The 13563-nt window shown below is 50.1% G+C and overlaps 1 protein-coding gene across 1 annotated transcript; it reads left to right on the plus strand.

Moving 5' to 3' along the window:
- Window positions 1–3940: 3940 nt before the first annotated feature.
- SF3A3 (splicing factor 3a subunit 3) lies at window positions 3941–12404 on the plus strand. The gene is made up of 17 exons (XM_083751469.1): window positions 3941–4128; window positions 4233–4280; window positions 4930–4982; window positions 5238–5343; window positions 6561–6633; window positions 6880–6971; window positions 7372–7454; window positions 8145–8283; window positions 8462–8530; window positions 8928–8995; window positions 9515–9622; window positions 9858–9927; window positions 10030–10194; window positions 10305–10415; window positions 10755–10845; window positions 11218–11273; window positions 12147–12404. Exons 1-17 carry the CDS (start codon window positions 4033–4035, stop codon window positions 12222–12224), a joined length of 1506 nt encoding a protein of 501 aa, XP_083607595.1. The 5' UTR covers window positions 3941–4032; the 3' UTR covers window positions 12225–12404.
- The last annotated feature ends 1159 nt before the right edge of the window (window positions 12405–13563 follow it).

Consider the following 13563-nt stretch of genomic DNA (forward strand, 5'->3'; position numbering starts at 1 on the left):
AACAAAAAACCGTGAAAGATTTAGCAACCCCCAATCCTCGTTGCTTCGATTCAAGTTAGAACTAGAGTCTCTGCGACTCCGCTTCCATTTTTCCAAAAGGGCTCGTCCTCTTTTCAATACAAAATGACAAGAATGTTCACAGCATCCCTAGAAACAAAGCATGGCAACCTGGGATGGTCCTGGTGATGACGCCAACACACAAGCATGAACTTACCACAATAGGGAACACACCGTGCCAGAGAGACCCGCCTTGCAGCTGATACCTGCTACTGTCCGTCTCCACTCACAGGAGGAACAGGGGACAAGGGACAGGGATCCCACAGCCCTCCTGGGCCAAGGGCTCAATACCCACCCAGGGAAGGAAACTCTTTTGACGAGGAGCCAATGGGAGGGACAGGAGACCCTACAACAGCAGCTGTAGCATGCCTCCTGTTGGGCACTTGTCTGGAGAGCTGGGGATGGAGATGGAGCCTCTGCCTCCTACTCACCTTTGGCATATCTTGGGGGGGACCTCTAGTCAGGGGCAAAAGAGAAAGATCAAGGACACAATACCAGCAGCTCCACAGGGCAGGTTCCTAACAGCCACAGCAGCACACAGGAGTCAGGCACTGAGGAGGCTTTTGCTACTCCACCCCTTGCCCCACTGCCTTAACTCCTGATTATGAAGGGCTGACACCCTGGAGAGGTAGAAGAGCTTGTGTTTGTCATGCAGGGGTCACAGGTCCCCATGCAGGATATGACCCCACACCAGGACACGCACCCTTCATTCATACGTACCTAAGCGCATCAGGTGAGCATTGCTTAGACCAACCTTCTGGCTCCTGTATTTAGCCCCCCACTCTCCCCCCACCCTATGACCACTTTCTCTTCTGCCCTATTGGCCAGCCCTGCCCTGCTGGGCAGCATCTCAGCATCACTCTTCATTGCTTCCCACAAGTGATTTGAGAAGCCTGCAGGGAACCTGAGAGGGGAGAACAGGAAGTAACCCATAGAATTTAAAGGACTGGGGTACAGACCCATTACACCCACACATTTGAATATCACCATGGTGCATCTGCAGCAGCACAACTGGACACCTTCATCTGCCCCAGCTGCAACAAAACACGTCTCTTCCACATCCATCTCTGCAGCCACAGCCTCTGGGCAAATTAAGGTGGATGGTTGTGGTTTCACCTGCATTGTGTTTTGCAATTCCACCCTGGAAGAAAACTTGGGTTTTTTAAATGAAGTTTTTAAAAGGGAGGAGAATGGGTCAAGAGATGGGGCCATGGGGGTGGGGCGTTGCCCCCTAACGGTGCCTGAGCCCTTCAGACTCCAATCCCTCTCTATCATGCCCTATCAACAAATATGCAAATTCACAGCCTTTATTGAGCAGCATCCAGGATGGAGGTGATTCTGAGCAGCAAAGACACAGGAATGAAGTTGCTGAGCCCCAATCAGGAATCCCAGGAGAGCATCTGAGCCTGGGGCAGTGGATTAATGTGTTCCCGCTACAAACAATACTAGGAATGTCTTAACATGTTGCCTTAACTGTCATGGCGCTTGCCAAGGACAGAGCAAAGAGGTAAACCCCATGTAGGAACATCTCAGCCACTTCTGCGGGTAATGGGGTGAACCTCCCTGCTGGACACGCAGAAGGGAGGAATTTCAACTGGAGCACACAGTTCCTGAGCCAGAATACTGTTGAATGTGTGTGAAGTGGGAGAGAAGGGAGATTGTGCCACCTGGGTACAATGCTGTGCTCATGACTTAGCCTCTCCCACTCCCACCCCAAGCTAGGAGGGGAGGGGAGATGGCAGTGACTGTATGTGTACCCACACACCCTGTCCTCTTGCAAATTACGGGGGTGGGGGAGTGATCCTTGAAAGGTGTGTTTGGCCAGTCACTCTCATGGCTGGGCAGCATCATCTTGGAGGAGAGACTCTCTTAAGAATATTAGGGGGGTGGGCAAGGGAAGGACTACACCACGTGAAAAATGAACATAATATTTTAACTGCAGTTCATTCATTTTCAGCTTTGTATTCTTGTTATAAAAAGTGTGCCCGTAACCTAGGTTTAAAGTGCCATTCAGCTCCTAGCTTTCTTATCTCAGTTTCTAACACTGTTACTCATATGTAGCAAAGGGAGGGGACAAGAGTAGGTTGTTGGTTTGCTGTAGACAGCACCTTGTTTCAGCAGGAAGTTGGTGAGAGTTATGATTGGGAGTGACTGTGCTTTTTATCATTATAGTGATGGGTGGTTTGGCCTCCATTGTGAAGAGAAGAGAGCTTATGCAAAGAGAATTCCCGTGGAAAGTCCAGGAGCCTCTGAGCCCTCAACAGTGATCTTCCAGCTAGTCCCCCACCATAATATTAATGAAATGTTCAGAAGGCTTTTTTTTTGTAGGGTTTGGATCCCTTTTGAATTTAATAATTAATATTGTACAAATTTACGGCCTGCCCTCACTCAACAACTTTGTCCCCCCCCCCAAAAAAAGTTTTTGTTTCCCTATTTATGGGACACAATTTATGTGTCAACCCTATTTATAACTTCCAGGACAAACAAGTGTGGGAATGTGCCCTGGCCCCCCTGAGCCCCCTCTCCATAAACACCCCTGCAGCCCCTTTATGTCAGAAAAGCAACCTAGTCAGAACATTACCAGGTGGAGGAAGGGACCAATTTGCCATTTTGTGGAGTACAGGGTGGCGGCAGAGAATGAGCCAGTTCAGCTTCACAGTCAAAATGCCCCCTGCTGCTTTCACACTCATTGAAGAAATATGGGTGAGCAATAAGTGCCCAGGAATGGGGCACTGATATGCAGCTCTCAGACTAAAAATAAAATAAAAAAAATGTTCCTTGCTATAAGGCAGTGGTGGCCAACTCCTAAGAGACTGCGATCTACTCACAGAGTTAAAAACTTGCAGTGACCTACCCCCTTTTGGGGGGGTTCAGGTCAAAGTTTTTTTAGGGAGGAGGAAAGCCCCTTTTTGGGGGGGCGCAAGGCAGTAATGTTGAGCTTTTCTTTTAGGGGAGACAAAGTTGTTTAGCTTCTTTGGGGGGGGTGCCAGTGATCTACCGCAGACGTCTAGTGATCTACCAGTAGATCACGAACTACCTGTTGGACGTGACTGCTATAAGGCAAGTATCTGACATTTACAAGTTATCAGGAAGAAAAGGCACTGCTACCGTGGCACAAAGTTGGAGGGCAACTTTGGGCGATCACGAGTTCTGTATTGCTCGCGCGCATCCCCGTCCTCCGCCAGGGGTTGCTACATCGATGGACAGGGCAGCTTCGCCTCACTGCTGGGGATGGGGAAAATCATGGACCTCCCACTGAAGGCAATAGCCGAATCCAAGACGTTACTTCCCTCCGTGTTCCACCAAGCCCAGGACGGGGCACAGCTTGATTTGAGGCACACCCCATCCCCACCTCATCCCACCCGCTGCAAGGGAAGGTCCTCCGGCAGGGTGGCCCTGAAAGGCTCCTGGCCCGTTGGGCGCCAGCAATCGCCACGCAGCAAGTAGGGGAGTGGGGTATCCCCACAAAGAGCTTCCTGTCTCATCACTTAATCAGGCCCCCCCAAAACACACACACGTGTCTCCTTTATCACGTCTGGCCCAACGGGGGCTTCTTCCGGGGCCAGCAGGAGCCGAAACAGCCATCTCTTTAAAAATAAAAACAATGGGCGACTCCCTAACCCCACGAGACATTCGCGTGTCGGAATGGTCACAAAACTGGGCACGATCCTCGTCCCTTACCCCCCCCGGCTCTGCAAGGGTTAATGTCGCTCGCGAATGAAGGGGCGGTGCGACGGTTCGTCCCCCACCCTCGCCAACCCAGAGCAGCCCCATCCGCCTCTGCACATCCCGCGCCGACCCCCATAGCTATAGCCATAGTGTTTCCGCCGGAACTCTCCTGCGCCGGGGAAGGAACTGCGAGGGACCGCTGGAAGAGTGGCTTCCGGCTTTGAGAGTTCGCCATTTCCGGTCCTGCCGAGCGGGACTCGAGTCCTAATACCGGCCTCCTCCTTCGCTGCCGCTGCCGCCGCCGCCATGGAGACCATCCTGGAGCAGCAGCGCCGCTACCACGAGGAGCGCGAGCGGCTGATGGACGTCATGGTCAAGGAGATGCTCACGCGGAAGTCCACGGTGAGGAGGGGGAAGGGGAGGCTGGGGGCGCCGGCCCCGCATCGCCCCACACCCGCGATTGACCCGCACCCCCCTCATCCCTCTTTGTCTCTCCCTCTAAGCAGCTTCGAGACCAGATCAACTCGGACCACCGCACGCGGGCCATGCAGGATGTGAGTAGGCCGGGCCTTGTCTTGCGGGAAGGGGGGGCTTTACCTTACTGTTTATTCATATGCCGCCTTTCAACTAAGAAGGTTCCCAAGGCGGCTACCCAGAACAAACGGGTGTATACAAATGCAAGAAAGCAAGTCCCAAACAACGCAAATGTAAATTATAACATATCTGAAGGATTCCAGCAGGATTGAAAACTGAACATATCCACACTCCTGCCAAAAAGGCAAAGAGCATTCCCTAAAACAAACCTTAAGAAGAGATAAGAATGCTTAAGTCATCATCTTTGCCTTATAAGGGTTCCAGGTGGGGCTGGGAGGGGACAAGGCAGGTGGGAAAGCTGGTGCCTCTTGATGGTCCCAGCAGACTCTCCCCTGTAGCAAATGATTGGCATTTGGCATTGGTTACATTGGCATAGATGGCACTAAGAAAGCAAGTAGGAGGCATAATTCAGTGACACAAGATGCAGGAGCAGTAAGTGCCTCAAGACAACCAGAGAGGCAGAAGGGAAAGCTGATGGTGCAAGGTGGGCAGGGAGCTCTGCTGCCATTTTACCATGAAGCTCAGCCCCTTCAAACTTGGGGAGCCACTCCTGCTGCCACCAGAGCTGTTATGGCTAACTCGTGGGCCCTGTCCCTCTTTTCCTTCCAGAGATACATGGAGGTGAGCGGCAACTTGAGAGACTTGTACGATGACAAAGATGGGTAAGAAGGGTCTTCCTCCCTGGCAGTTTCTTTGAGGAAGGGGCAGCAGACTTTGAGCTGGCAGGACCTGGTGGGGGGCTTCAGTTGAATGGGTACTGGAAGGGAGGGGGAACACTTAAAATCCAGAAAGCATGCACTGCTGTTGTCCTTGTTCCATGTGCAGCACCAATCAGGCCAGAGCCCTCATTTCTTTCCCCTTCTGCAAGCAATCCTGCTAGCCGATCTGAAAAGGCTTCCTCCTCCTGTTTTCTATAGGTTGCGGAAGGAAGAACTCAGTGCCATTTCAGGGCCCAATGAGTTTGCTGAGTTCTACAATCGTTTGAAGCAGATTAAAGAGTTCCATCGGAAACACCCAAATGAGGTGAGGTTGTGTGTAATGAATCCTCAAGGAGTAGCACCACTGACTAGTTGCCCTACTTGGTCTGAAGACCCTGGGATTTCATGGTTGCTTCTGGTATTGCTAAAGTGACTTGACTGTCTGTGCTGTAGCCTATATGCTATATTTTCTAGTTTGAACTTTGCTTCCTGTATGCATCTTTCCATACTAGAAGCAATCTCCACTACCTCTTTTCATGCTGTCCTTTTATGCACCAAATACACATTACTTTTCTTCCCAAAACCTTTAGGCAGTTGTTCAACTTCTCTCCTTGTCTGCCTCCCAAAATTTGGTAGTGCAGTGGTTCCCAAACTTTTTCATTCTAATTCCCCCTTGGTTCCATAAATTCACCTCCAGTGCCTCCTTACCCTACAAAAAGCATTATTCAGAATAGTGGTTTGCACAACTCACTAAAGAAGATAATAACAATAAAATGCAAAACAGTAACAATTAATTGCACACTTATTCAAAAGCCAATTAAACTATTTATCTTAATTAATTCAACAGAATTGATGAACTTGATCCAGTATTACTTGCTTTTCAAAGTCTGATGGTTATTTAGCAAGATTATTAATTACCACATTTAGTAACTACTTTACTATTCAGTAAACTCTTAATGTGATGGACAGACTCAATAAAGTGAAATCCATTTCCCAATGTCTGGTTTAAAGTCACTTTGCAGGAGCCTTAAGTCTCCATGCTTTGTAAGAGTTGATTTCTTTGCTTGGAGAGAAGTTGGATGACTACACCAAAATCACATTCCACCAAATATGATGTTGGAAATGCAACAAGAAGCTTTTTAACCATTGCCAATAGTGCAGGATATCAATCAGAAATTGCCTCAAAAGTGATAAGAGTAAAAGAAATAAGCAGTAAGAAGTGAAGAAAGTGTTTCATTCTAGGCTCTATCCTGGTCAATCATAAATAAGCGAAAAACATGCTTGTAGAAGCACATCTGCAGCAGCCCCTAAGTAACCCCACCCCACCCCAGGAGGCAATACCACCCACTTGGGGAACCACTGTTGTAATATGTCTGTTCCCTTAATCTTCTGTTGTCTCCTGCAAACATTTCTTTCCTTCATGTCTTGTCTAACTACTAGCATAAGGTCTAATGTATTTTGGATCAGGTATCACTGCATTTATTACCTGTTCATTATCTGGCCTGTTAATCCTAAACACCTGTAGTAATCTGTCCCTTGTAGATTTGTGTGCCGATGTCGGTGGAGTTTGAGGAGCTCTTGAAGGCCCGGGAGAATCCCAGTGAAGAGGCTCAGAGTAAGTTTTAAATCTAACCTGTCTGGCATAACCCCTTGCTTGGCCTCCTATTCTGATGCCCATTACACTTTCCAGATAGTTGGAACAAATGGGCAGAGGACCTATTGCTGCAAGATTGCTTCTTGCTTGTCTTCATCTGCACTGTAGCCAAGCTAGAGGAAATGCTCTTTGTTCTTGGCCTGGGGATTCAGTTCTCTTCCTCATTATGCCAGTTCTGAGTTGTCTGTCTCTATTTGTTTTCTGCAGACCTTGTGGAGTTCACTGATGAAGAAGGATATGGCCGCTACTTGGACCTGCATGACTGTTATCTCAAGTACATTAACCTCAAGTCCTCAGAGGTTAGATTTCCAACCAGGTTGTCTAGGATTTGGAAGCATTTCTTGTCCTCTGTTCTGTACCCAAATGGCCCTGCCCACCAAGTATAGCATGCATTAGAGTGCAAACAGAAGGAAAAAGGAATGGAGAAGGAACAAGCAACAGGTGTTCAAGCACTAATTCTTAATAGCTTCAGAAATATTTAATAACCAGGGAGACAGTTCTGGGAAGAGCAAAATGGAGGCAGGTGGTCCCAGCTGAACCAACAGAGTTGGCCTTTCTGTCTCCCTCTTCCGCCTAATGGAATGCAGTTAAGGGGGTGAGCAGCAGGGAGTAGGGATTATCTAGGAAACGATTCAGTGCCTGCATTGGGATCTTGCATGAAGTCACAGTTAATTATCTCTTTTTCCCTGTCCTCTGCAGAAATTGGATTATATCACATACCTGTCCACTTTTGACCAGCTTTTTGACATTCCTAAGGAGAGGAAAAATGCTGAATACAGGAGGTGAGAACTCAGAACTTTTTGAGGGGGCGGGGAGAGAACAGACATGAAACTCTTCCAAAGCCTCTAATGTACAGTGGTGCACCGCAAGACGAACGCCTCGCAAGACGAAAAACCCGCTAGACGAAAGGGTTTTCCGTTTTGGAGGCGCTTCGCAAAACAAATTTCCCTATGGGGTTGCTTCACAAGACGAAAAAATCTTGCGTCCCCCGGAGGGGTTTTTTTTTTTGCTTTTTTTGCCCTTTTCCTAAGCCGCTTATCAGCTGTTCCGCTGATAAGCCGCTTAACAGCTGATCGCTGGAAGCCGCTTGACAGCTCTAGCACCAATCCGCTAAGCTGTCAATGGGCTTGCTTCGCAAGACGAAAAAACCGCTAGACGAAGAGAATCGTGGAACAAATTCTTTTCGTCTAGCGAGGCACCACTGTATCTTTATCAGTCTGGACTATTTCTTGTGTTCTGCTCCTAAGGTTATTAAAGCCATTCAAGTTGTTTTATGCCCCCCAAAATCCATTGTGACCAGATTTTCTCTGTCACCCACGTGGGCTTAGTAACAAGCTGAAAGAACCATAAACCTTGTTTGGCATCTTTCTGTGTCGGATCTCTGTTGGCGGGCTCCTTGCAGTGGGGTGAGGAGCATTGTTTGAGTATGCGGCTGTCACCTCATCCCTCTCTTCCCTTGATGATTGATACAGGTATCTGGAGATGCTCCTAGAATACCTGCAGGATTATACAGACCGAGTGAAGCCATTGCTGGACCAGAACGAGCTGTTTGGCAAAATCCAGGCAGAATTTGAGAAGAAGTGGGAGAACGGCACTTTCCCTGGTTGGCCGGTGAGCAGTGCCCAGGATGGAGTGGGAGCTGGAGGTTTGGCAAGATCATGGTCTCATGGAGCAGGTCTCTGCTGACAGCCTCCTTGAACCACCTTAGGAGCTCTAAGTAATTGGCCACCAAAGCTTTGGACTGTGTTTTGGGGGATCTTGAGCCACTAACCCTCTTGTCTCTTGGCAGAAAGAGACCAGCAGCGCCCTCACCCATGCTGGGGCCCACCTGGACCTGTCAGCCTTTTCTTCCTGGGAGGTTTGTTTGCCTTTTTGAGCCTGTCTTGTAGGTGCTGGGAAGGGAGCAGGCGGGGAAGGGCTGCGGCTCAGAGGCAGAACACCTACTTTGCATGCAGAAGGTGCCAAGTTTGATCCCCAGTGAGATCTCTGTTTAGGGCTGAAACCTTGGGGAACCATTGCTGCTAGTAAGTGTAGACAATACTGAGCTAGATGGACCAGTGTTCTGCCTCTGTATAAGGCAGCTTCCAAGCTTTCCAGAACAGTTGCTGCTGCTGTTGCCGCCGCCTTTGCTCTCTGTGCTGTGCGGGGACTTTGGCCAGGCTCCTGCTACCCATTGCCCAGCTAGACGAGGGAAAGGAGATGGTTAACTTACAGCCAAGTCATGTCACCTCTGTGCATTTGTGCTTCTCCCACAGGAATTGGCCTCCCTTGGACTGGACAGGCTGAAATCTGCACTGCTGGCTTTGGGTCTGAAATGTGGTGGGTAAGTAAAGGATTTGTTTAGAGCTGGCTGTGGGGGAGGGTGTTGTTGCTCCTGGACCCCGTGTATGACACCCAATGAAATTAAAAGAAAATACTTCTTCATGCAGCACAGAGTTAAACTAAGGAACTTGCTTCCATAGGAGGCAGTGATGGCCACCAACATAGGTGGCTTTAAAATAGGGTTAGATAAATTCATGGAGGAGAGGACACTTGATGGCTACTAGCCCTGATGGCTATGCTCTGTTTCCACAGTTGGAGGCAGTGATGCTTCTGAGTACCCTTTGCTGGAAACCACAGGAAAGGAGAGTGCTCTTGTACTCAATTCCTGCCTGTGATCTTCATACTGGGGCATCTGGTTGACCACTGTGAGAAAAGGGTGTTGAACTTGATGGGCCACAGGCCGGATCCAGCAGGCTCTTAGGTTCTTACATGAGAGGTCTGGTTTTTTGGATGAGCTCTGGGTTTGTCCGGATCTGGAGATACAAGCACATAATGTGTTTCTTTTCTTCCTCCTCTCCAGGACGCTAGAGGAACGTGCTCAGAGGCTGTTCAGCACCAAGGGCAAGTCTCTGGAGGCCCTTGACCCTTCTCTCTTTGCCAAGAACCCAAAGACAAAGGGGAGCAAGCGGTGAGGCCCATGGCTGGGGTGAAGTTGAACATGTCCTGGTCAGATCACCTTCCTGCAGAGGGGCAGCTCCTTCCTTCCTTCCTTCTCTGTCAGTGGCTGGGTGGGAGAGATGCTGTCCTTGGCCTTAGCTTTGACTAGTAACCTGAGCTGTGCGACCCATGTGGGTCCTCCTGGTGCTGCAAGTGGGGTGGGGTGTGTGTATCCTTATCCCTTCATCAAGCCGTTTCCTTGACAGGGACACTGAGAGGAACAAGGACTTGGCTTTCCTGGAGGCTCAGATCTACGAGCACGTGGAGATTCTTGGGGTGAGCTCTGTCTCCCATCCTTCTCCCTAGCCATTGGGGTTCTGTTGTGGTTCAATAGGCCTCCTACTGTACTCACTGGCTCTCTTTCCCACCCCCTTGTAGGAGCAGCGGCAGCTGACTCATGAAAATGTGCAGCGCAAGCAGGCACGGACCGGTGAGGAACGCGAAGAGGAGGAGGAGGAACAGATCAGCGAGAGTGAGAGTGAAGACGAAGAGAACGAAATCATCTACAACCCCAAGAACTTGCCCCTTGGGTGGGATGGCAAAGTAAGCCCGGCTCATTTTGGGGCTCGCAGCACACCCCAGGGGATGGGAGGAAGCGACTGCTTTGTGTGCTCACTCTCTCTCCCTCCCCCCCCCACCTCCTTGCCTTCCAGCCCATCCCTTATTGGCTGTATAAGCTCCACGGCCTGAACATCAACTACAATTGTGAGATCTGTGGGAACTACACCTACCGTGGGCCCAAAGCTTTCCAACGACATTTTGCGGTAGGACACTGGAAAGTGCCACAATATTTATTTGGGGAGTGTGTGTGTTTGATTGGGCCTCAAAACAAATTATCAGTTTGCATAAGGTTCAGGGCTCTTGCTAGGCAGCAGCCCTCGAATCTTAACACTTGCAGAGCCCCCACTGTGCACTGGGGAGGGGGACCCTTCCCAACTGGCTGCTTTTTAGCTTAGCCTTCTATTTGAGACCCAGGTTGTGTGGCAGTTCTGCATGGAGGGCAGTGGCACAGGACAGCCTCTTCTCTGCCCTCCTTCCCCCCTCCCTCTGGAGCACTTCGGCTCCGTCATGGCCAAGCCTTGATGCTCCTCTGTGTTCCATAGGAATGGCGCCACGCCCATGGAATGCGATGCCTGGGAATCCCCAACACAGCTCACTTTGCCAACGTCACGCAGATTGAAGATGCTGTTTCATGTAAGTGACCACAGGTTGCCTTCCTGGCCCTGGGTTTGCCTGTGGCTGCCAGTTTCACATTGTGGGGGGTGGGGGCCATCCTGTCAGAGTGATGGACCTGCTCTGTCAGCTACTGGCTTGTTCTGTGATTTGTTTACCTCTTTGCTGATGTGCCAGGATCAGCAGAGTGACTGGGTGGGTGGAGCTTCTCAGAGGGGCAGCTCATGGTGTGGCAGGAGCCTGATCCTTTACCCCTGGTTGGGCAGGGGTGCACGGCTTCTGGTGCTTCCCCAAGCAGAGTAGCAGCTATCCCTTCACCTGGGCATCTTGGGTTGTGACTGGGAGCTAGCAGTTGACAGTCGCCTCTGACAGTTTGTGCATGTGTGTTTACAGTGTGGGCAAAGCTGAAGCAACAGAAGGCTTCGGAGAGGTGGCAGCCGGACACAGAAGTAAGCTGGGTTGGGACATCCCTTGCAGTTGTCTGTTCAGAATGGGACTGGGAGGACCAGGCCGGGGGTTAGTGGTGTGTGTGCCTTCAGCTCCGGTCCCCATGCCAAATTCTACCAAGGTCCCCAATGTTTAGCAAAGGGAATGCAAAGGCTGGCGCTGGCTAGCAAAGCCCACTGAAGTCAAAGAGGATAAGAATTATTGGTTGTTACTAGTCATGTGACCAGGGTGAAATGTCCCAGGGTGGAAAGGAGTTCCTCCCATGTCTAGATTGGCTGTTTCCTCCATAACTGTCACCCTATTTCCCCTCCTACACAAGCATCTGTTGTGTGTCCCTGCCCCACTCCCAGCATGTAGTTAACTAGCTGGGGGGTTTCATTGGTCTAAACATGTTTCAGTGCATTGGTTTCTCCCTTGGCTACTGATTCCTCCCTTTTGTGTTTGGGTGAGGCTGTTTCAGCCACATAAGCAACAGCACTCGGGGCTGTATGTCAGAAACAGGGCATGACAGCTCAGTGGAGCCTCCATATTCAGATGCATCATAGAGGGGTGCTGGAATTCTCTCTGTTGTTCTCCTACCTTGCTTCAGGGCTTCCCAGAAGCACCTGATTGGCCAAAGGAGGCTGGACTAGATTGGCTCCTCAGAGAGTCTCAGCAGAGGCAGTGCATCCCATTTTGCCGCTTGAGGCCGATGCCGCTCCACTTCTCCCCCAGCGGCAGGGCTGGCAGGGTGCCTGCAGAGGCTTCTGTTGCCTGAGGCAGCAGCTTCTGGGTTTCAGCGCTTTGCTGTCTCCATGGTGGGGGAGACCTTTGCCTTAGGGCCCGGGTACTGCTTTCCTGGTTTTCCCCACACTTGGGCTTCTCTGTCAACCTAGGAGGAATACGAGGATTCCAGTGGGAACGTGGTCAACAAGAAGACCTACGAAGATCTGAAGCGCCAAGGCCTGCTGTGATCAGAGGAGACGTTGGCTCGACGCACCCCACCCCAGACCTCCCATGTTGAGTGTGTGCCTGTTCTTCCCTCCTCCATGGGAGCGGGTGCTTCAAGGACACTTACAGCTCACAGGGTGATGATTCCTGTAACAATTTTTTCATAAAAAATAAACCTTAGTTTTAAAGGCAGAAGGAATGGGCACCTGGTGTGGTCTTCAGCTTTATTTGATAGACATGTTCAGGCTTCCAGCTTCTTTCACACGTAATGCATCCTTGTTCACTAGAAGTAGGACACAAGGCACAGATTCAGTCCTCACTGAGAACTAAGCCAGAGTTGAACTTTCACTTCCCAAAGATACAGAAAATACTCCCTCAGAAGCTGGTGGACTCTTTCATTGGATATATTTAAGAAGAGATTGGATGGCCATCTGCCAGGGATTATTTAGCTGCAATTCCTGCATTGCAGGGGTTGAACTCAAGCCTTTGGGGTCCCTTCCAACTCCACTGGTCTATGATTTTAGGGTCGTTCCTTTGTCCCTCCTTGTAGTTCACTAGGCCCGTTTCTGTTTCAGTTGAGCGGGGAGGAAAGAAGAAAGTGCCTTTGTTTGCAGCTACTCAAGGCCTGGCTGTGACAGGCAATTGTGTTCACTAGGTTTCCCCAAACCCACCCGCTACTTCAGCAGCTGCTGGTAAATATCCTGCTACTGCTTCCAGCTCCTGGGTCCTAACGCCTAAAGGCACCTTTCCCTCTGAGCAGAACACTTGTCTTAAGGGCCATTTGCTTTGGAAAACAGCTATTGTGGCTTTGAGGCAGGGAGTTGCTGGGTGGAAAGGGCAGGCATGCCCTTGCAAGGTCTCACATGTGTATGGGACAAGAGGTTGCAATCTAGTTGGAAAAGGAAGTAAAACCATCCGAGGTGGCTGCAGTGGTGGTGGTGGTGGTGGTGGTGGTTGCTCTAGCAAGCCACAAGGGAAGACCATAACATGACCCACCACATGTAACATCTGTATCTTCTGAAGTCTCTGTTTGGGGAAGGACAACACCTCAATGCTAGAGCATCTCCCTTGCAAGCAGATGATCCCAGGTTCAGTTTCCTGCAGCATCTTCCGGTTGTGTTGGAAGAGACTCCCACCTGAAATCCTGGAGAGCTGCTGCCAGTCAGTGCAGACAGTACTGAGCTAGATGGACTAATGGTCTTGATTCAGTATAAGGCAGCTTTCTGTGTTTCTCTTCTCCCTGGATTTAGTTCCTCTTTTTCTTGTTATTTCTCTGCTGCTACCCAAGGACCCCAGAGACCTGCTGGGAACAGAGAGCGTGGCTAATTACCCTAATTGGGATGGATTTGTTGCTGTAATTGC

The sequence above is a fragment of the Podarcis gaigeae genome, assembly GCF_964106915.1.
Source record: "Podarcis gaigeae genome assembly, chromosome: 8".
Classification (NCBI taxonomy): Eukaryota; Metazoa; Chordata; class Lepidosauria; order Squamata; family Lacertidae; genus Podarcis; species Podarcis gaigeae.